We start from the raw sequence: 24,221 nt of genomic DNA on the forward strand, positions 1-24,221 counted from the left end.
AACAGTCAACTCTCAGACACTACCTGCCAGTTATCAGCCTGGGTCTAAAATGTTGTCCAGGTCTTGTTGCAATTATACATGGGCTACTTCAGTATGTAAGCAGTGGAAAATGATGCTGAACACTGTACAATTATCAGCAAACATTTCCACTTCTGACCTTATGTTGGAGGAAAGTCATTGATGAAGCAGCTGAACATGATTGGATGTAAGGCACTTCCCCATGAAACTCCTGCAATGGTGTCCAGTGGCTGAGATGATTGATCTCTAACAACCAAAACCTTTTTCCATTTGTTCTACATAAGACTCCAGCCAACAGAGTTTTGTCCCAGATTCCCAGTGAATACAATTTTGCTTGGGCTCCTTACTGCTACACTCAAACATTACTTTGATATGGAGGGTTCATTTCTCTGGTTCACCTCATAGCCTGTGTTTGGGCCAGGCTATAATGAAGTCAGGAGTTAAGTTGGTTTGGTCGAACTCAAATTCGGTAAGCAAGTTATTGCTGATTAAGTGTTGCTTGACAATACTGTCATAGACACTTATCTTCACTTTGCTGATGATGAAGAGTAGACTGATGGATCATGTTAGGTTGAAATTGGATATGTCCTGCTTTTATGGATAGGACACACTTGGACAATTTTCTACTTTGATGGGTTGATTCCAGTGTTGACATTGTACTGGAACAGCTTGACCTGGGCCAAGCCTTAGGTACCATTGTAAGAATGTCATCAGAGTCCATAGCATTTGCAGTATCACAGGGAGTATATTAAATTGGTGGCTTTGTTTTGCTGGGTTCTTTGTTGGCTTCATACAGATTTGCTAACTTAGAGAGCACTGAAAGGTCAATACATTTGCATGCACCAGAAGTCACAACAGCACAGTAGAATCTTGGAGTTTCAGTCCCATAGTGTGTACTTCAGATGCATGGGAGCTAGGGTCTGGCAGATTTATAAAGGCCACAACAGCAGGAATGTTAGTGGGGGTTTTCTCTTAATTAGGCAGGATGGGAAGTTTCAATTCCTGTGCCTAAGAAGGCTCATGCAGCATGTCTCAATGACTACCACCCAGTGGTCCTAACTTCAATGGTCATGAAGTGCTTTGAAAGGCTGGTCATGTCATTAAGCAACTCCAGCTTCCCCACTACTCGAGTCACTCCAATTTGTCTATCGGACCAACAGATCCACATCAGATACCATACCACTTGCCCTTCTCTTCTCCCTAGAACATCCTGATATCAAGAACAGCTATGTAAGAATCCTACTCATTGACTACAATATATCCTTCAACCCTGTTATCCCCTCGAGACTGATTACTAAACTTAGTGATCTTGAGCTAAGCTCCACTCTCTGCAACTGGATCCTCAGGTTCCTGACCCACAGGCCACAATCAATGAAGACTGGGGACAATATTTCATCCTCACTAACAAACACTTAACACTGGAGCCCCCCCACCCCCCAAACAGGGGTGCATACTCAGCCCCCTACTGCATTCACTGTATACCCAAAACTGCTTTGCTAAATACCAAACTAATGCCATTTACAAGTTTGCTGATGACACAACCATAGTTGGTCAATCCCAGATGGCGATGAAACAGACTGCAGATGGGAGGTGGAAGACCTGGCAAAATGGCTGCATTGGTTACAAAGGCCAACAACATCTCTTCTTCCTCAGGCAGCTGAGGAAATTTGGCATGACGGCAAATACGCTTGCCAATTTCTGTAGTTGCGCCTTCGCGAGCATTCTGCCATTACCTGGTATGGCAACTATACCATTCAAGATCGAAAATGGTTACTGAGAGTGAACTCGGCCCGGACAATCACAAAGGCCAACCTCCCATCTATAGAATCCCATCTACCAGGCCCGCTGTCAAGAAAAGGCTGCCAGCATTCTCAAAGATCTATCCCATTCTGGCAATGCTCTTCTACAACCTCTACCATTAGGTAGAAGGTACAGAAGCCTGAACACACACACCAGCCAGTTTTGTAACAGTTTTTATCCGACTGTTGTTAAGATACTGAATGGACTCAAACTCTTAACATTTGGACGTCAGTAAGGTGTTCGACAAGGTTCCCTAGGGAGACTGATTAGCAAGGTTAGATCTCATGGAATAAAGGGAGAACTAGCCATTTGGATACAGAACTGGCTGAAAGATAGAAGGTGGTGGTGGAGGGTTGTTTTTCAGATTGGAGGTCTGTGACCAGTGGAGTGCCACAAGGATCGGTGCTGGGCCCTGTACTTTTTGTCATTTACATAAATGATTTGGATGCGAGCATAAGAGGTACAGTTAGTAAGTTTGCAGATGACACCAAAATTGGAGGTGTAGTGGACAGGGAAGAGGGTTACCTCAGATTACAACAGGATCTTGACCAGATGGGCCAATGGGCTGAGAAGTGGCTGAGATGGAGTTTAGTTCAGATAAATGTGAGGTGCTGCATTTTGGGAAAGCAAATCTTAGCAGGACTTATACACTTAATGGTAAGGTCCTAGGGAGTGTTGCTGAACAAAGAGACCTTGCGATGCAGGTTCATAGCTTCTTGAAAGTGGAGTTGCAGGTAGATAGGATAGTGAAGGCGGCGTTTGGTATGCTTTCTTTTATTGGTAAGCGTATTGAGTACAGGAGTTGGGAGGTCATGTTGCGGCTGTACAGGACATTGGTTAGGCCACAGTTGGAATATTGCGTGCAATTCTGGTCTCCTTCCTATCGGAGAGATGTTGTGAAACTTGAAAGGGTTCAGAAAAGATTTATAAGGAATGTTGCCAAGTTTGGAGGACTTGAGCTGTGGGGAGAGGCTGAACAGGCTGGGGCTGTTTTCCCTGGAGCGTTGGAGGCTGAGGGGTGACCTTATAGAGGTTTACAAAATTATGAGGGGCATGGATAGGATAAATAGACACAGTCTTTTCCCTGGGGTCGGGGAGTCCAGAACTAGAGGGTATAGGTTTAGGGTGAGAGGGGAAAGATATAAAAGGGACCTAAGGGGCAACTTTTTTATGGAGAGGGTGGTACATGGATGGAATGAGCTGCCAGAGGAAGTGGTGGAAGCTGGTACAATTGCAACGTTTAAAAGGCATTTGGATGGGTATATGAATAGGAAGGGTTTGGAGGGATATGGGCCGGGTGCTGGCAGGTGGGACTAGATTGGGTTGGGATTTCTGGTCGGCATGTACGGGTTGGACCGAAGAGTCTGTTTCCATGCTGTACATCTCTATAACTCTATAATTCGCCTGTACCTGTGTTTTTGTTTTTGCCGTTGTTTACCTATTATTTATTATCTATGCTACTTAACTATGAGATTTGCCTGCATTACTCGCAAGACAAAGCTTTTCACTGTGCCTTGGTGCACGTGACAATAAATTCAATTCCATTTCCAGATGACTTGTTGACAGGTAGCTGTAAAGGCAGCAGGAATTTTCAGCATACAGAGCATTATATTCTCCGTTGCAGGTGCCTTTTTTTAGACCATTTGTTTGGCATGAACATCTATTAGCATAACTTTTTAAAAAAGTACAACTTACCTTTAAGATAAATTCAGTGGCACACAAGAAGCCTTAGGCACCCCATTCATGATCAATTAAAGGTGGCCTGCTTCTTCTTAGGCAGCTCCTCATGGTTGAGGATGACTTGCTTCCATATTAAAAAGGAGTTCCCTGCAATCTTTCAGTTAGCCTGCTGATTTTGCTCTCAGACAATGTACATTACAAGCAGCTGAACCTGCAAGTTCAGGTTTGTCACACAGAACAGCAAGTACAATAATGGTCACTGACAAGAAATTCAATAAAGAATTAATGCAAAAATACAAAAATGCAAACATTATCCATTCCAATATAAACCAATGTCCCTAACTCCCCTGTAACCATCAATGCATGCCAACCATGAGCCATGCAAGTAATGATGATGCATACATGAATAAAGTGGAACCAATGCACTGTGAAACATTTACAAATGAAATGTAATTTTAAAAAATACCCATGTCACTACGGTGCTGTCAAACCTTAGGCTAATGGCATGTAATGGAGCAGATTGTGGCTAGGATGCAGTGTCTCCTCTTCAAACTGATGCAGTAAAAAGAAAAGGAGAAAAAAGCAGTAGCAATGCACCCTTTTCATTATGAAGTTGAGAACTGTTGAGAAAATCTGGCTACAGTGACTATTCCCAACTGGGAAGTGTCCTAAATCATGTTACTCCTTTCCTACAAGGTTTCAGATTGTAGATCAAAAATCAAACAACATCAGATTATAATCCAACTGGTTGGACTATATTCAGATTGGTCAACAACTTTAACAAATTTATGTTAACCTGTTGGACTATAACCTGACGTCATTTGATTTTTAACCTTGTCTACCCCAGTCCAAGCCCAGCATTTCCACATCAGGTTTCGGATTGTACGTAGATGATTAAGAAAATCTTTGTAACAATTCAACCACAGTTTCTTATGTTGTTAAACTAGATAGAGTTCAGATCTTCCACAATATCACATAAAACCTAGTCAGCACCAATTAAACAAATTTTCAGCTCTCCTCTATGGAATGTATCGATCTTTTGAAAGAAATGCCTTTTCCATGGCAGAGAATAACAGATAAAATAGATCACAAACCTGTTCTTTAGTGACAAAAAAGTATCACACACCACTTCATTAGCAATCAATCTACCAAGCACTCCATCAGACAGCTACTAAATCACATTGATTTATTGGTGAAACTCAAACTTCACCAGCAGATTCCACATTTTCCCATTCTGCTTACAAATTGACTGGTGTTTGTTTTAAACAACTTTTCTTGAATTCTGTTTTGGGACAGCGATCATGTCTCTTGCTCCTTTGCTTGGATGAAAATTAATACAAAATTTCTTGTAAGACATTGGATGGAACTTAATGCCTTAACCCTGTTGACTTGGATCTTGGGAAGCATTTGATTTTTAAGTGACAGGTGGGATCGAGATACCTACGCAATTCCCTCTCGATGAAGTCTGCAATGAAAAAGCCAATGGATGGCCTTTCCTCCCTATTGCAATTGAAACAAACTATCTTTCTGCTGTCAGCACAAATGCAGCAGTGGGCATGGGAGGGTTGCAAGACAAACAAGTACAAACAAGAAATTGCGCGCCAAAAGTCGTTAATTTCAAAAACCACTAATCGTGAATGGACCCGGACCATAGAACAGGCTGTCACCATAGGACAGAACAGGACTACACACCGCAAAAAAACGGCACTAAAAGAAAAAATGGCCAAACTAACACACAACAAAGAGGACACTACAACACACACCTGGGTTAAAAACCTCTCCCACAGACAGCTCACAGACACAGAAAGAACAATACTGGCCAAGGGACTCAACTACAACCACAGGGACGCCAAGACAGCAGACTTCCTAGCAGCACTAGAATGCACACTCAGGAACAATGGACTGACAGAAGAGACACAACAAACAGTGAGACAAACTGTTGTACCTATGATAATAAGGAAACGACAAACACATAACCTCAACACCAAGGAGAGGGAAGTACTGAAATCACTAAGAAACGATAAGAACATAATCATACTACCAGCAGATAAAGGCAGAATGACGGTCATCCTAGATAAATCTGATTACATCCAAAAAGCACAACAACTACTTGCAGATATCAACACCTACCAAATGAAGGAATTTGACCCCACACCACAACTCACCAATAGGATAAATAACACACTAAGGAATCTACAAAAAAACGGACAGATAACCAGAGCTGACCTACAAAGAATGAAACCGGAAAGCAACAACACCCCCAGATTCTATGGATTACCTAAAGTACACAAACCAGACATCCCACTCAGACCCATAGTATCACTACCAGGGACACCATCATACAAACTGGCCAAAGAACTACAACAGAAACTGAAACATCTGGTCAGCGGATCCAAACACTCTATACAATCAACACAGGAATTCTTGGACATCATCAGAAATATACACATAGACAAAGAAGAAACCATGATATCATTCGACGTGACGGCACTGTTCACTTCGATTGACAAAACCCTAGCCAGAGAAACAATAGCCAACCTACTGGACATACAGAACAGAAAACAGGACACTGAACCTATCAACAAAGACGGCATACTTAAACTACTGGACTTGTGCCTCACAACACACTTCACATTCAACAACCAGATATACGAACAAATCAACGGAACACCCATGGGATCACTAATCTCGGGACTCATAGCAGAGGCAGTTATGCAAAGGTTAGAACAAACAGTCCTACCACAAATTCAACCCAAACTCTGGGTCAGATATGTCGATGACACGTTTGTAATCATTAAAAACACGGAAATAGAAAAAACACATCGGATCATCAATGCCACACTCACAGGAATCCGATTCATGAGAGAAGAAGAAAAGGATAGCCAACTCCCATTCCTAGACGTGATGGTACAGAGAACATCGAACGGAGAATTCACTACAAGGGTATACAGGATAGCCACACACACAGACCAAGTCCTAAACTATGAAAGTAACCACCCCAACACACACAAACGAAGCTGCATCAGGACACTATTCAAAAGGGCCACAACACACTGCAGAATCCAGAACTGCAAAAAGAAGAAGAGGAACACCTATACAAGGTATTCGCCAAAAACGGATACCCGCGCAACTTCATCAACAGATGCCTAAGAGAAAGACCATGGAATGAGGACATACCACAACCAAAAGGACTAGCCACACTACCATACATCAGGAGCATCTCAGAACTGACAGCCAGACTACTGCGACCCCTAGGACTCATAACGGCACACAAACCAACAGCCACGCTCAGACAACAACTCACCAGAACGAAGGACCCAATACCCAACATGAGCAAAACTAATGTAGTGTACAAAATACCATGCAAGGACTACACAAAACACTATATAGGACAAACAGGAAGACAGCTAACAATCCACATACATGAACATCAACTAGCCACGAAACGACACGACCAGCTATCCTTAGTAGCCACACACGCAGACAACAAGCAACATGAATTTGACTGGGACAACACTACTATCATAGGGCAAGCCAGACAGAGAATGGCCAGAGAATTCCTAGAGGCATGGCATTCATCCACAAACTCCATCAACAAACACATCGACCTGGACCCAATATACCAACCACTACAGCGGACAGCTGAAACTGACAACCGGAAGCGGCAGGGACAGACCACTATAAACACCGGAGGAAACATCAAAGAAGCGCTTCGCAGGAGGGTCCCAAGCACTGATGATGTCGCCTAGCCAGGGGACGAAACGTTTGCAACAAAAACTTCCAGCTCGGCGAACAAAACCACAACAACGAGCACCCGAGCTACAAATCTTCGCACAAACTTTGAAGACAAACCCTGTTGAGCAATGACAGGGGTGAGGTAAGGATGGCAGATTTCCTTCCCTAAAGGACATTAGTGAAACAGATGGGTTTTTCTAACAAGTGACAATGATTTCATGGTCATCATTCAACTCTTAATTCCAGATTTTAAAAAAAATAGAATTCAAATTCCACCATCTGCCGTGGCGGGATTGGAACTCAGGCCCCCAGGCCATTTGTTCTCTGATTACACTAATTTATAAACCAGCCCCCCCCCCCCCATCCACCACCACCCCTCCATCCCCCCCCCCCCCCCCCCTCCATCCTCCACCCCCTCAAAGCAGCAACATGAGGCTCTTGTCAACTGTCACTGCCTTCATCAAAAGCTACTCATTGTATGTGATGGTCTCATTCAGAGGGTAAAGCAGGAGCCTGGCAAGGACTTGTCCAACAACAAATAGACAATTTATGTTCTGATGGTTTTACACAAAATATGTATGGTTATGCAAAGCAACAAAACAGTAACAGTTATTCATTTATTCTTGCAAAGTGTCTTGGTTGTCCTTGGCCAATTCATTGCCTAATTGGCCTCATAATGGTTTTGGTGAGCTGTCTTCCCAAACCGTTGCAGTTCACATGGTGTGGATATACCCACAGTATAGTTAGGAAGTTCCAGGATTTTACACTGTGACACAGAATGAACATCAATTTAGTTCCAAGTCAGGATGGTATGTGGGTTGGAGAGAAACTTGGTCAGGGTTTTGCCATGGATGTGCTGCTCTTATGCTTCAGCCCCGTTGTGCTTCAGATTTCTGAAGCCTTTTCCATTTAGCAATTAGTCTATGCCTCTCTTCTTCCTACCAAAATGCATAACCTCACACTTTCCCACATCTGGCAAAATAGTAGTAGATGGAATACAATTTCCTATCATGTCCAAGTCATTCTGCAATCTCCCCATTTCCTCAAAACTACCTGATGCTCCACCTATCTTTGCATCATCTGCAAACTTAGTAACAGTGCCTTCAGTTCCTTTGTCCAGTTCATTAACATATAATGTGAATAGTTGTGGTCCTAACAGTCACTCTGGTGGAACTTCACTAGTCATCAGCTGCCATCTGAAAAAGATCCCTTTATCCACACTCTGTCTTCTGCCAGTTAGCCATGTCAGTATCTTTCCCTGAGCACCATGGGCTCTCACCTTATTTAGCAGCCTCCTGTGTGGTACCTTGAAAAAGACTTTCTTGAAATCCACTGGCTCTTCTTTATCTTGCTTGCTACCTCCTCAGAGAATTCAAATAGATTTGACAAGCATGACTTCCCCTGACAAAGCTGTGCTGCCAAAGTCCTATTTTAACATACATTTCCAAGTACTCCTCAATCTCATTCTTAATAATGGGCTCTAAAATCTTACAAATGACCATGGTCAGGCTAATCAGCCTATAGTTTCAACTCATCTGTCTTCTTCCCTGACTCCAGTGATTCCTGAAAGACCACTACCAATGCCTCTGCAATCACCTCAGCTCTCTCCTTCAGAACTCTGGGGTATTGTCCATGTAGTCTGGGTAATTTAACATCATCAAAACTTACAGTTTCCCCAGCACCTTCTCCTTAGTGATGGTCAATGCACTTTCCTCTGCTCCTGACTCTGGAAGTTCCTGGTACGCTGGTAGTGTTTACTACCGTAAAGTGTGATGCAAAGCACTTATTCAGTTCCTCCACATTTTTTTGTTCCTCATTACTACTTCTCCAGCCTCATTTTCCAGCAGTCCAATGTACACACTTGTCATCTTCCTACATTTTATATATCTCAAAAAATCTTCTTTTATATTACTAGCTGCCGTATCCTCACATTTCATCTTCTGCCCCCTTTGGCATCCTAGTTCAGGATTTTCTTAAGGTTAACATGCAGGTTCAGTTTGCTGTTAGGATGCAATTCATTTTAACAGAGCTGGAACTCAAGAGCCAAGACATACCGCTCAGGCTGTAGAAGGCTCTGGTCAGACCACATTTGGAACTTTGAGAGCAGTTTTGAATACTGTATCTCAAGGAGGATATGCTGGCATTGGAGGGAGTCCAGAGAAGGTTCACAAGAGTAATTCCACGATAAAGGGCTTGATGTATGAGGATCAGTTGAAAATTCTGGGTCTGTACTCAATAGCGTTTAGAAGAAGGGGATCTCATTAAAACTTAAAGTGTAGTCAGAAGACTGGTAAATGTGAAGATGTTTCCACCAGTAGGAGAGATTAGGTCCTGACAGCACAGCCTCAGAGTGAAGAGATGATCCTTTATAACTAAGATGAGGAAAACTTTCTTCAGACAAAAGGGTGTTGAGCTTTGGAACTCATGTCACAGAAGATTCTGGAGGCCAAGTCATTGAATGTCTTTAAGACAGAGATAGGTAGGTTTTTAATTAGTAAGGGGTTCAAGGGTTATAGGGAGAAGGCAGGAGAATGGGATTGAGAAACATGCTAGCCTTGAATTAATGATGGAGAAGTCTCAATGGGCAAATGGCCTAATTCTGCTCTTGTATCTTATGGTCTTGACCTATTGGAATGGCAGAGGTCATGAGTTTGTCACAGGAGCCTGGGTTAGTTGTTGCCCGATATATTGCCGGACGGTACACACTGCTGTCTATGTGCATTAATGGTGGAAAGAATGAATGTTTAAAGTTGAGGATGAAGTGCCACTCAAGCAGGCTGTTTTATGCAGAATTGAGTTTAGCTTCTTGAGTGCTGTTGGAACTGCACTCATTTAGGGAAGTAAAGTACATTTAATTATACTTCTGAATTTTGTTTTTCAGATGATGAAGTCTATAGGGAAATCAAGAGGTGAATTATTGACAATAGTACTCTCCATTTCTAACCTGCTTATGAAGTCTCAGCATTTATATAACTGTTCCAGTTCAATTTCTGAAGAAAGTAACTCCCATAGAGTTGAAACAGATGGATTTACTAATAGTAATGCATTGAAAATCAAGGGTAGATGGTTAGTTTGTGTCCTGATGCAGATGGTCATTGCTTGACATTTTTGTGATGGGAATGTTTATATAGCACTTTAACACCAATGGTACCTGGTTTCAAAGCTTGTACATTTTGAGACATATCCTAACTGAAAAGGAAAACTGAGAAACAACTCAATCAGTTCATTTGGAAATGAAGACAGAAATTAAGACTAGAAACCAAAATCTCCAGGAGGCTGAAATTGTTTGAAACCATGCAAAAGGTTCTCAGTTGTTGATACTTGTGATGTAATGCTGAAGAGGGCAGAGGCTAGATCCAGAATCTGAGGTTAGGCAAGTATGTAGCTGGTGCAGCTGCTTCTGTGACTTGAAGGCGACATTGGCGGACTGACATCTGTCAGACCATTGGAAGCAGAGTTCTGCAGATATGTCAGTTTAGATGAAGGCTGTGCCCAGAGAATTTAGCTGCAGCACAGGTGAGCCAGCTGAAGGCTCAGGACTCGTGACTCTCTTTCAGTTTTTTTTTCAATTAACTATTCAAAATGGTGCCGGATTGTGGAAACAGTTAAAGCTTTTCACTATATTTTACTGTATTATTCACTGTCAAATGCAAGTGACAATAAATCATTCAACTTCAACCACAGAACTCAGTGTAGCACTGTTAGCTGCGATCAGGTTAAATCCTAAAAGAGCAGAAGGTGAAATTCATCCTGGGTTTTGAATGATTTTATGCCTGAATTGCAGTACACACATGCTGAGTGGACAGTTTAGCCAAATCATAACATTTATCTTCATTATATCTGCCAGTTAATGTGTAATTTATAGTTGATAGATTGACCATAACTTACCTGTTTACTCATTCTGAACTTCAGAGTACAGTTGGTTCTCCAAGATAGTATTTACTACATTCTTTCTTTGACTCTTGTCTGTTTTTTTTAAAAAAATAACCAAGGGAATCTTGTAGCTTATTGCTTTTCAGTCAAAAACTGGGATTTTGGAGATCCTAACAATAAAACATCCAAAGGTACTCCATAGGATTGCTACCAAACAAACTTGACATTGGGCCAGAGTTGGAGGTAATGGGTCAGGAGATAAAGTCCCAGGAGGAGTCAGAGGTAGAGAGAGATGGAGATGTTTATTAACGGCATTCCAGAGCTGCGGCCCAGAATGCTGAAGGTAGTACAACAAACAAGAAACGAAGAACGCACAAGAGCCCAAAAACGAAGGAAGCCGAAGTTGCTGCTATTATTTATTCATTCACAGATGTCGGAGTCACTGGTTAGATCAGCATTTATTGCCCAGCCCCATGCACTCTCAAGGTGGTGTCCGGGATGTGGCTTCTGAAGCCACTGCAACCCATGTGGTTTAAGCACACCCAGGTACTTTCAGGGAATTCCAGGTGTTTGACCTGTGACAGTGAAGAAATAACGATATAGTTCCACGTCAGTACGATGTCTGACTTGGAAGGGAATTTGAAGCAGATGGTATTCCCATGTGATGCTGCACATTTTCTTCTAGATGGTAGAAGTCATGAGTTGATAAGTTGCTGTTGAAGAGCCTTATTGACTTCCTACAGTGCATCTTGTAGATTGTGCATTACGATGTTACTATGTGTCAGTGGAGCAGGCGGTTAATATTTCAGGTGCTGAATGGATGCCAATCTCAGAGGGTTATAAAGTTGGAGGAGTTGACTGAAATACGACAGAGGGATTTGAACACAAGAATGGCAATTTTGAATTTGAGGTATTGACATACATAAATCTAGGAATAGCCAGTGTTATGGCAGATGTCATCTGTCTAAAACACACAAGAACTGGATCACAACTGGGAAACAGATGTCCTGTTAAAGCAAAGGTTTTTTAAAAATTATTTAAATAAATTTAAAGCAAATTTCAATAAATACCACATCAATTGTTGGAACATGAATTGTAAGTGGACTGTTCTCATGTTTGGAGAAATTGTGGTCTACAGATACAGGAGATCAGAGTCGAGAGTGTGGTGCTGGAAAAGCATAGCAGGTTAGGCAGCATCGGAGGAGCAGAAGAATCGATGTTTCAGGCAAAAGCCCTTCATCAGGAATGAGGCTTTTTAAAAAAATTGTGAGGCTGGGAACCTTGGGGGTGGAGAGATAAATGGGAGAAAATGCCTGTGCTCATGTTTCCTTCCATGAGATGCTTCCTTCCACTCACCGGCCACAAATGCAGAGAATTCTTGGAATGGCTAATATTTGGATATTAAGTCCTGGTGTCTATTGGAGAAAGGGTATGGTTTATGTCAGAATGTCACGAGAATGTCTAGAGACATCAAGAAGCTCTCTAAAGTGTCAGTACAAAGGAGGATATTGTTCTGCAGTTAATGAAACAAAATATGACTGGGTGTATTTCTGATGCAAGAACTAGCCTGAGGATTATAGCATATAATCTATTTCACTGTGAAGCAACATTATTTTTTTAAAAAGCCATTTAGTGCAGCTAAACATTACACAAAAAAAAGATACCACCCTCCTCAAAACAATTAAGTCGATGAGTTTCCAAGAAACAGAAAATATATTTTGGTGACACGTTGAACATTTTCTACCTATGTCACATGACCAGAAAAGGTTGCCGGTGAGAAGGGCTAATGGTTACAACACGGTGTGTGTTTCATTGTTCATTCATTGCCTGAATTTGGGGGTTTAGTTAGAATTCGTTTATCAGTACAAGTACCTCATACCACTATCACTCTCAATGTTTGAAATATTGTGTTTTTTCCAAAATAACTTCTTTCGAAGAGCCAAAAACGGCAAAATAAAATTCATGTCTTATGATAAATATCTCAGGATCATCCGAATAATAACAATAAACAAAAAAAAAGGTTTTATCTTGAGGATTGACATCTAGCAGGAGTGTAAGCTTAAAGTCAAAAAACCCTGCAGTTCCCATGTACTTCACCAGTTTCTTGAATGTCACGCAGTCCACATTTTTTTTAAAATCCTCGGCAAGAACATAACATTTTTCTCTTTATATTAACTGCGGGGACCAGCTGAATGCCAGCGATTTGATAAGCGAGTGAAATGTGTGCCGCTCTTATATCAGCAAGATACGTGATGACATACTGCATATAAATAACTTACAGCACTGCAGATAGATTAATCGGAGTTTCCACGGCCTGTCCTCGTTCTTTCTGATGGTTTTCAAGGATAGAGGTGTATAGTTATCTCCTGAGGAGGTGCTGTGCCTTTGCTGAATTGCCATCGCCTCTCCTGTCCAGCTCGGAGACTCCGAGCAAACACAAGGAAAGAGCGTGACATGCGCTTACAGTACAGTGCTGCAGCTCAGGGTGCTGCAATCCTGGGCGGCAGCACTTCCGTGGTATCGGTGCCCGGGGTTATCTCCTTCATTCCTGAATCCTGGTGCCCTTGCTGAGAAGTAAATGTTGAAATGAAAACGGCTGAATTGAATGCACAGGGTTGCAGCTTCAGCTTACATATCTAATAATGAGGCAATTATTATTTATACATAACGAAAGTGATGTATATGGTTGCAACATGAGGCTCTGATGTGCTTGAGGTGAAAACGGTCACCTGGACATTCTTGCTCCTAGGGTTTTCTAGGCCTTGTACAGAGGTCAAATGGTGTCATCAAGGTGGTAAAAACAATGACTGCAGATGCTGGAAATCATTTTCTGAATTAGTGGTGCAGGAAGAGCACAGCAATTCAGGCAGCATCCGACGAGCAGCAAAATCGACGTTTCAGGCAAAAGCCCTTCATCAGGAATAAAGGCAGAGAGCCTAAAGCGTGGAGAGATAAGCTAGAGGAGGGTGGGGGTGGGGAGAAAGTAGCATAGAGTACAATAGGTGAGTGGGGGAGGAGATAAAGGTGATAGGTCAGGGAGGAGAGGGTGGAGTGGATAGGTGGAAAAGGAGCTAGGCAGGTCGGACAAGTCCGGACAAGTCAAGGGGACAGTGCGGCGCTGGAAGTTTGAAACTAGGATGAGGTGGGGGAAGGGGAAATGAGGAAGCTGTTGAAGTCCACATTGATGCCCTGGAGTTGAAGTGTTCCGAGGCGGAAGATGAGGCGTTCTTCCTCCAGGCGTCTGGTGGTGAGGGAGCAGCGGTGAAGGAGGCCAAGGACCCCACTCACCTATTGTACTTTATGCTACTTTCTCCCCACCCCCAACCTCCTCTAGCTTATCTCTCCACGCTTCAGGCTCTCTGACTTTATTCCTGATGAAGGACTTTTGCCCGAAACGTCGATTTTGCTGCTCGTCGGATGCTGCCTGAACTGCTGTGCTCTTCCAGCACCACTGATCCAGAAAATGGTGTCATCAGTCAGTTCTGTGATTTATTTGATTCAGGTTCTGCTCATTTGGACTTTCAAAGTCCAGATACCATCTCAGCTGTGATGTGGCTTGAGGCCACACCTGAGAGTTTGATTAGATTACTTAAAGTGTGGAAATAGGCCCTTTGGCCCAACAAGTCCACACCGACCCTCCAAAGACCAACCCACCCTGACCCATTTCTCTACATTTACCCCTTCACCTAACACTACGGGCAATTTATTATGGCCAATTCACCTAACCTGCACATTTTTGGACTGTGAGAGGAAACCGGAGCACCCAGAGGAAACCACGCAGTCACGGGGAGAATGTGCAAACTCCACACAGACAGTTGCCTGAGGCAGGAATTGAACCCACGTGCATGACACTGTGAGGCAGCAGTGCTAACCACTGAGCCACCATAGTTTGGGTCAAGACAGATTGGTCAAGGACAAGGCAAGGTGAAGACTGTCTTCAAACTTAGACTTCTGTAAAACTTGATAAATTGCACATGTACACTATAAACAACTATATATGTCATCTGAGAGATAACAAACTAACAATAACATCACAACCTGATAAGATTGTTATCTAAAGTCCTTCAAAATCCATTCGCGAACTGTATTGATTTTCTACCTTCACTCTATCTTTTTATCTAATTCCACCCTTGGGAAGCATCTTTGTAAGGTTGCTGCAGAGTCCTACAGCTATTACATCACATCATTTCCATGTATTATTCCAGATCGCAATAAGGGATAGGTCTGTCATTTTATCTAAATGGGTTAACCTTGCAGATGAGCTGCTTTTGACATAAAGCTTTAATACATTTTGTGGTTTGTGTCTGAATGGGTTTTGGTGGCTTCTTGAACTTTAAAGTTAATATTGTTTCATCCTTACAGGTCAGTCGAGTTTTCTGTCCGATCAACATAAAGTCTGCTATCGAGGTGTTAGTTGCAGTTCCTTTGGAATACCGTGAAGCAAACAATAGAGAAGGGAAGGTGTGCACAGAGGAAGAAGGAGGACGACTACTAACATTAGTCCTGTATGAACAAGAGTTTTGAGGGAGCACTTCTCCTATCTCCAACCCAGCCAGGAGCAGTGTATGAGGCAACTGTGGTTCACCAAGAAGGTGCAACTGAACAGTTCCATCTCCTTCAGTAGGACCTCAAGATACACAGTGGGACACAGACAGCTTTCCCATTGACCAACAAGCACACCATTGCCCTCAGCTTCTACACAGAACAGTACAGGCCCTTTGACCCTTGATGTTGTGGCAAACTTTTAGCCTGCTCTAAGATCAAACTAACCAACATACCCTTCATTTTATTACCATCCACGTGTCAATCCAAGTGTCACTTAAATGAACCTAATGTATCTGACTTTACACAGAGATTAGAGGGTGCATGGCATGCACTGCCAGCAGTGGTAGTAAAGAACCTATCTCTGTCATCTCCCCTATCCCTTCCTCCAATCACCTTAAAATTATGCCCTCTTGTAATAGTCATTTCCACCCTGGGAAAAAGTCTCTGGCCATCCACTTTATTTATGCCTTTCATTATCTTGTACACCTCTATCAATTCAGCTCTCATCCTTCTTTCTTCTTATGAGAAAAACCTTGGCTCCCTCAACCTTTCTTCATAAGACCAGCCCAGGCAACATCCTGGTAAATCTCCTCTGCACTCTCTCTACAGTTTCCACATCCTTCCTATAAGGAGTCATGATTCGGAGATGCCGGTGTTGGACTGGGGTGTACAAAGTTAAAAATCACACAACACCAGGTTATAGTCCAACAGGTTTGATTGGAAGCACACTAACTTTCGGAGCGACGCTCCTTCATCAGGTCAATCGCCTGATGAAGGAGCGTCGATCCGAAAGCTAGTGTGCTTCCAATTAAACCTGTTGGACTATAACCTGGTGTTGTGTGATTTTTAACTTCCTATAAGGAAGTGAACAGAACTGATCACAATATTCCAAGTGTGATCTAACCAGGGTTTTATAGAGCTGCAGCATAACCTCGCAGCTTTTAAACTCAACCCTACTGCAAATGAAAGCCAACACACCATATGCATTCTTAACAACTCCATAAACTTGGATGGCAACTTTGAGGGATCTATGCACGTGGACCCAAGATCCCTCTGCTCCTCCACACTGCCAAGAATCCTGTCTTTAACCCTGTAAACTGCATTCAAATTTGACATTCCAAAATGAATCACTTCACACTTTTCCAGTTTGAACTCCACCTACCACTTCTTAGCCCAGCTCTGCATCCTGTCAGTCTCCTGTTGCAACCTACAACAGCCCTCCACAACTCCACAAGCTTCGTGTCATCAGCAAACGTACTAACCTACCCTTCCACTTCCTCATCCAAGTCATTTGTAAAAATCAAAGAGCAAAGGTCCCAGAACAGATCCCTGGGGAACACCACTGGTCACTGAGCTCCAAGCTGAATATTTTCCATCAATTAAAACTTTCTGTTTTCTATGGGCCAGCCAATTCTGTATCCCGACAGCCAAATTTCCTTGTATCCCACAACTCCTTACTTTCTGAATGAGCCTACCATACGGTACCTTATCAAACGCCTTGCTAAAATCCACGTTCACCACATCCACTGTTCTACCTTCGCCAATGCGTTTTGTCTCATCCAGAAATAATTCAATAAAACGTGTGAGGCATTACCTCACAAAGCCATGCTGACTATCTCTAATCAAACTATGGTCTTCCAAGTAATCATAACTCCTGTCTCTCAAAGTGTTCACCAATAACTTGTTCACTACCGACGTAAGACTGACAGGTCTGTGATTCCCAGAGTTATCCCTATTCTCTTTCTTCAACAAGAGAATGACAGTTGCCACCCTCCAATTATCTGGTACTACCGTGGGCGGCACGGTGGCACAGTGGTTAGCACTGCTGCCTCACAGCACCTGAGACCCGGGTTCAATTCCCGCCTCAGGCGACTGACTGTGTGGAGTTTGCACGTTTTCCCCGTGTCTGTGTGGGTTTCCTCCGGGTGCTCCGGTTTCCTCCCACAGTCCAAAGATGTGCAGGTCAGGTGAATTGGCCATGCTAAATTGCCCGTAATGTTAGGAAAGGGGTAAATGTAGGGGCATGGGTGGGTTGCGCTTCGGCGGGTCGGTGTGGACTTGTTTCCCCGCTGTAATGTAATCTAATGAGGGCACAAAGATCATAGCCAAAAAGGGCAGCAATCTCTTGCTTTGTTTCCCGTAGTAACTTCGGGTATATCCCGTCTGGCCCAGGCAACTTATGTTTTTAAAAATTTCCGACACATCCTCTTTCTTAACATCAACCTGTTTTAATGTATCAGCCTGTTTCACACTAGCCCCACAACAGACAAGGTCCATCTCACTAGTGAATACTGAAGCAAACTATTTATTAAGGACCTCTCCTTCCTCCTCTGACTCCAGGCACAAGTTCCCTCCATTCTTCCTGATTGGCCCTATCCTCACTCTGGCCATCCTCTTGTTCCTGACATTGGTGTCGAACACCTTGGGGTTTTCCTACACTCGACCCACCAAGGGTTTTTCATGCCCCCTTCTAGCTCTTCCAAGTCCATTCTTCAATGTAACCTTGTAACCCTCTACAGCCCTGTCTGATCCTTGCTTCCTCAACCTTACGTAAGCTTCCTTCTTCCTCTTGACTAAATATTCCACATCCCTTGTCACCCAAGGTTCCTTCACCCTATCATCCCTTCCTTGCCTCAGTGGGACAAACCTGTCCAGCACAATCAGCAAGCGCTACCTTAACAACCTCCACATTTCTGTCGTGCATTTCCCTGAGAATATCTGTTCCCAATTTATGCGCCACAATTCCTTCCTAATAGCAAAGTAATTCCCCCTCCCCCAATTAAATACTTTACCATACCATCTGCTCCTACCCCTCTCCATGAGTGTAGTACATGCCAGGGTGTTGTGATCACTATCACTGAAATGCTCTCCAAATGAGAGATCTGACACCTGACTTGGTTCATTCCAAGCACCAAATCCAATATGGCCTGCCCTCTACATACACCAAATCCAATATGGCCTGCCCTAGACAGGTGTGTAGAGGGAAGGTGTGCTCCATCCAAAGTATTTGCACTAAGAATGGCGGCACGGTGGCTAGCACTGCTGCCTCACAGCACCAGAGATCAATTCCTGCCTGAGGCGACTCTCTGTGTGGAGTTTGCACACTCTCCCCGTGTCTGTGTGGGTTTCCTCCACATGTTCCGGTTTCCTTCCACAATCCAAAAATGTGGAGGTTAGGTGAATTGGCCATGCTAAATTGCCTGTAGTGTTAGGTGAAGGGGTAAATGTAGGGGAATGGGTCGGGGTGGGTTGTGTTTCGGCAGGATGTGGACTTGTTGGGCCGAAGGGCCTGCTTCCACACTGTAAGTAATCTAATTAATAAAAATAAATATTAGGGAAGTTGAAGTCACCTGTGACAATAGCCCTCAATACTTCTGCACCTTTCCAAAATCTGCCTCCCAATCTGCTCCTCTGTGTCCTTGTTGCTATTTGAGGGGTCTATAGAAAACTGCCAATAAAGTGACTGCCCCTTTCCTGTTTCTGACTTCCACCCATAATGTCTCAGTAGACAAACCCTCCTCGATGACCTCCCTTTCTGCAGCTGTTAAACTATCTATGATTAGCAATGCCATTCCCCCATCTTTTTTATCTCCCTCCCTATTCCTTTTGCAACATCTAAACCCTGGAACATACAAAAACCATTCCTGCCCCTGTGATGTCCAAGTCTCCATAATGGCCACAATTTTGTAGCTCAAAGTATTGATCCATGCTCTAAGTTCTTCTAGCTGGAAGCAGGCGACATAGCAAACATTAAATAAAAGCCATGTACTGTAAAGGCAGGAATTTGTAATCAAAACAGAATGGTCTGGAAAAACTCAGATGTGGAGCAAGAAAGAATGTAATATTTACAGACCTATTCTGACTCTTTGAAGAGTTAACACTGTTTTTCTCTCATCAAACACTTTACTGGACCTGCTGAGATTCTCCAGCACATTCTGTTTTCATGACATAGCAAGCTGTCATTGCATCCAGGAGCACTGCACAACAGCTGTGGGAAAATCATTCTCTTTTTATCAGGGGAAGCAGGAGGAAAGGGCATGTGGCTTTGCCAGAGTAAAGAGATTCGAAAGGATGCAAGGAGTCATCCACTTTTCTCACATAGTTCTCTGGGCTCACACAAACAGGGAATTGTACCTCAACCACAAGGGCTGAATCAACATGGTGTATGACCATGCACAAGCACTTCATGTTAGCAAATGCTCACTATTCTGGCAGCAGCCATGATGCTTTCATCCTGAGGCAGTCAGTCATTTCCACCATCTTTAGGCCATCATGACAAATCCGGTCTGGCAGCTTGGGATGAGGGATTCCATTAATACACTGGATCCTGCCTTTTGTCCTCAATCCAACAATGAAGACAATGTGCCTCTAATAAGCACCATACAGCAATAAGGAACACCGTGGATCAAACCAAAGTCACCCTAAAGCAATGGTATCACTGATTGGACCACTCAAGGAATGTTCAAGGGTACTGAGAGTGTCCAAATTAATAGAGGTCAGCAGCACACTCTACAACCTCACTCTCATGAAGGCACAACCTTGTCACAAGGTTTGCAGATGACATCTCAGGAGGAAGAAGAGTCAGAATGCAGGAACTCTTTATCCTGAATGGATGGGTATGTGGATAGTGACTCACATCCTGGTTACCCCAAGATCTCATTGCATCATTACCATTGCTCCAAAAAAACATACCTTTCAATCCATTTGCTACCTATCCTCACAGCATCCTTTTATTCAAAATCCTGAAATTAAAGCTAATAGCAAACTCTACCATAGCAAGAAGGCTGACTTTCACTGCAGCAGTTCTGCAAATCAAAATCGAGTAACTGGATCTTGTTTCAGACCGCATCATGGAGAAAGTGAGGACTGCAGATGCTGGAGATCAGAGCTGAAAATGTGTTGCTGGAAAAGCGCAGCAGGTCAGGCAGCATCCAAGGAGCAGGAGAATCGACGTTTCGGGCATGAGCCCTTCTTCAGGAATGAGGAAAGTGTGTCCAGCAGGCTAAGATAAAAGGTCGGGAGGAGGGACTTGGGGGAGGGGGGTTGGAAATGAGATAGGTGGAGGAGGTCAAGGTGAGGGTGATAGGCCGGAGTGGGGTGGGGCCGGAGAGGTCAGGAAGAAGATTGCAGGTTAGGAAGGCGGTGCTGAATTCAATGGATTTGACTGAGACAAGGTGGGGGGAGGGGAAATGAGGAAACTGGTGAAATCTGAGTTCATCCCTTGTGGTTGGAGGGTTCCTAGGCGGAAGATGAGGCGTTCTTCCTCCAACCGTCGTGTTGCTATGGTCTGGCGATGGAGGAGTCCAAGGACCTGCATGTCCTTGGTGGAGTGGGAAGGGAAGTTGAAGTGTTGAGCCACGCGGTGGTTGGGTTGGTTGGTCCAGGTGTCCCAGAGGTGTTCACTGAAACGTTCCGCAAGTAAGCAGCCTGTCTCCCAAATATAGAGGAGTCCACATCGGGTGCAGCGGATGCAATAAATGATGTGTGTGGAGGTGCAGGTGAATTTGTGGCGGATATGGAAGGATCCCTTGGGGCCTTGGAGGGAAGTAAGGGGGAGGTGTGGGTGCAAGTTTTGCATTTCTTGCGGTTGCAGGGGAAGGTGCCGGGAATGGAGGTTGGGTTGGTGGGGGGTGCGGACCTGACGAGGGAGTCACGAAGAGTCACGCCGTCATTTCCGCCACCTCCAAACGGACCCCACCACCAAGGATATATTTCCCTCCCCTCCCCTATCAGCGTTCCGAAAAGACCATTCCCTCCGTGACTCCCTCGTCAGGTCCGCACCCCCCACCAACCCAATCTCCACTCCCGGCACCTTCCCCTGCAACCGCAAGAAATGCAAAACTTAGCCCACACCTCCCCCCTTACTTCCCTCCAAGGCCCCAAGGGATCCTTCCATATCCGCCACAAATTCACCTGCACCTCCACATACATCATTTATTGCATCCGCTGCACCCGATGTGGCCTCCTCTATATTGGGGAGACAGGCTGCCTACTTGCGGAACGTTTCAGAGAACACCTCTGGGACACCTGGACCAACCAACCCAACCACCCCGTGGCTCAACACTTCAACTCCCCCTCCCACTCCACCAAGGACATGCAGGTCCTTGGACTCCTCCATCGCCAGACCATAGCAACACGACGGTTGGAGGAAGAACGCCTCATCTTCCACCTAGGAACCCTCCAACCACAAGGGATGAACTCAGATTTCTCCAGTTTCCTCATTTCCCCTCTCCCCACCTTGTCTCAGTCAACTCAGCACCGCCTTCCAACCTGCAATCTTCTTCCTGACCTCTCCGCCCCCACTCCGGCCTATCACCCTCACCTTGACCTCCTTGCACCTATCGCATTTGCAACGCCCCTCCCCCAAGTCCCTCCTCCCTACCTTTTATCTTAGCCTGCTGGACACACTTTCCTCATTCCTGAAGAAGGGCTCATGCCCGAAATGTCGATTCTCCTGCTCCTTGGATGCTGCCTGACCTGCTGCGCTTTTCCATCAACACATTTACAGCTCAGACCGCATCATCTCAAGACATTTGGGAGCAGTCTGGATGATCTAAAGACAAAAAAAAGCACAGAGAATGTGTTAATGGTGAAAGCATGCATGCAGTCATCCTGAGAGAGGATAGCAGTGTAGCAAACTCATGGTTGCTAAAGCCCAAGTAGATTGGCAAGTTGCCCAAAAAGCAAGGATGCTGGGTATGAGAACACATTGGCCAAATAAAGCTCAGCAAATTGCAAACCCAGAAAAGACACAGTGCAGCCAGGTGCTAATGACATTAATGTTGTGTAAAAGGATACATCTCATCAACTCTTATCCCAAGCAGACATATGCCCAACAATTATCAATCAAACAAAGGAGGAATGCATATTTTCGACCAAAAAAAGATAAAAAGGCACCCACGCCCTGCTTCATAAAGCAGCTACACATTAGCAAGCCCTCCAAACAATTGACCAAGTTTTGACCAAGTCTCCCTAATTGTCCAGAAATTTCCAGAAAACCAATCAAAAAAGCTATAAAAACAGAGCTCACCTGTAGACCTTATGGAGACAAAGAAGAAGTGACTGGTGTGACCAGGCAAAGGCAAAGGCAAAGGCAAAGGCAAAGACCAGCTGACGATCTAAAGAAAGAGAGAGGAAGAGAACAAGTTCGCAAACCCCTCCTCCCCCGTCAACTAAAGTTACAAGAGACTGTAGGAAGTAGGTAAGGAAATCAAACAGGATTAGGAATAATATTGTTCGAGTCTTACCGTTATCTATTTCTTAATAAAGCTGTGGAGTTGCATTAGTTTGCATCGGTACTAACCTGTCTTTGTAGTGACTTAACCATTCTGGGATTGTGGGATATCTGGGTAAATTCATTTATAACCTCATACTTTCAAGAAAGAGTTGGATAGCGCTCTTAAGGATAGTGGAATCAAGGATTATGGGATTAAGGCAGGAACAGGATACTGATTGAGGATGATCAGCTATGATCATAATGAACGGTGGCACTGGCTCGAAGGCCAGAATGGCCTATTCCTGCACCTATTGTCTATTGTCTGCTGGTCGAGGTGGCTGATGGGTCCTATAGGGCTCGGACAACAGCAGGTTCATGCTTCATGGAACCATAACTCATTCCCAGAATAGTACCTCGCTAATCCTAATAGACTGTTTTGAGAGCAGATTGCTGGACTGCTCGGAGAGCCTGCAAGCCTCTTTAAGCTCTGACCCTGACAACCAATTAGATCATTAAACTACTTACATCACTAATGTCAGATCCTCAGACCAGATTCTGGGAATTAAACACCATGTACACTTGCGCCCTATCTCTTAAGATGTATCTTGAAGCCCTCTTGGTGCCACACAGAAACATAGTTTATTTTTTACTATACATCTCTTGTACTAATGTCTCCATTGCCATTTCAGAAAATTTGGGAGATCTCTGTCTTGTTGGTTGTTTCGTTTGCTGTTCCTCTCCAGTAGCCACTTCCTCCACACAATATCAGTGCAGAATGAATATAGCTGTCCTCATAAGAGGGGTATAATGCCTTTAAAACATGTAGATAATTGCAAATTGAAACCCCTGCACTTGAAAACAGGAGTGCCTGAGTTTTCCCCCTTGTGTTTCTGGTCTACATTATCACGAGTGACAATTTTTAAAAAAGGCATTCAATGCCACCCTTTTCAAAAAGGTCAGAGGCTAGAAACACTTTTACTCAAATACATATAATTTGGTGTTACCTTTACATTTTCAGAATGTTTCTCTACAGTAAACTATGCAAAGGACAGTGTAGAACTACGAAAAGATTGACACATTGCTGAAGGGAGTGGATAGAATGAAATTCAACATGAAGAATGATGAGGTGATTCACTTTGGTAGAAAGAACATGGAGAGACAATATGAAAGAAAGTGTCCACTTGAAAAGTGTGCAGAAGTGGAGATGCCTGGTTGTATGGACATAAGATGACAGGACAACTGGAGACAATAAACAATAAAATATACAGTATCCCTGACTTTATTAAATGGGTTATAAAGAACAAGAGCAGGGAGGTTATGCTGGAGCACACTGACCCTCCATCAGAGACAAGAT

General features: G+C 43.8%; 1 protein-coding gene across 5 annotated transcripts in view; it reads right to left on the reverse strand.

Moving 5' to 3' along the window:
- Window positions 1–13,992, reverse strand: part of LOC122555934 (uncharacterized) — a 316,199-nt gene extending 302,207 nt beyond the window's left edge. For all 5 annotated transcript variants that reach the window (XR_015759187.1, XM_087993574.1, XM_087993575.1 and 2 more), the window contains exon 1: window positions 13,386–13,992. Coding sequence is in view for 4 of the 5 variants with exons in the window: in XM_087993574.1 (XP_087849700.1) it covers window positions 13,386–13,506 (121 nt within the window). In the remaining variant the exon portion in view is untranslated. The remainder of the gene's footprint in view (window positions 1–13,385) is intronic.
- Between the last annotated feature and the right edge of the window lie 10,229 nt (window positions 13,993–24,221).

Source organism: Chiloscyllium plagiosum, unplaced genomic scaffold, assembly GCF_037043375.1.
Source record: "Chiloscyllium plagiosum isolate Xiang-an unplaced genomic scaffold, Cpla_swu_hap1 HiC_scaffold_13, whole genome shotgun sequence".
Lineage (NCBI taxonomy): Eukaryota > Metazoa > Chordata > Chondrichthyes > Orectolobiformes > Hemiscylliidae > Chiloscyllium > Chiloscyllium plagiosum.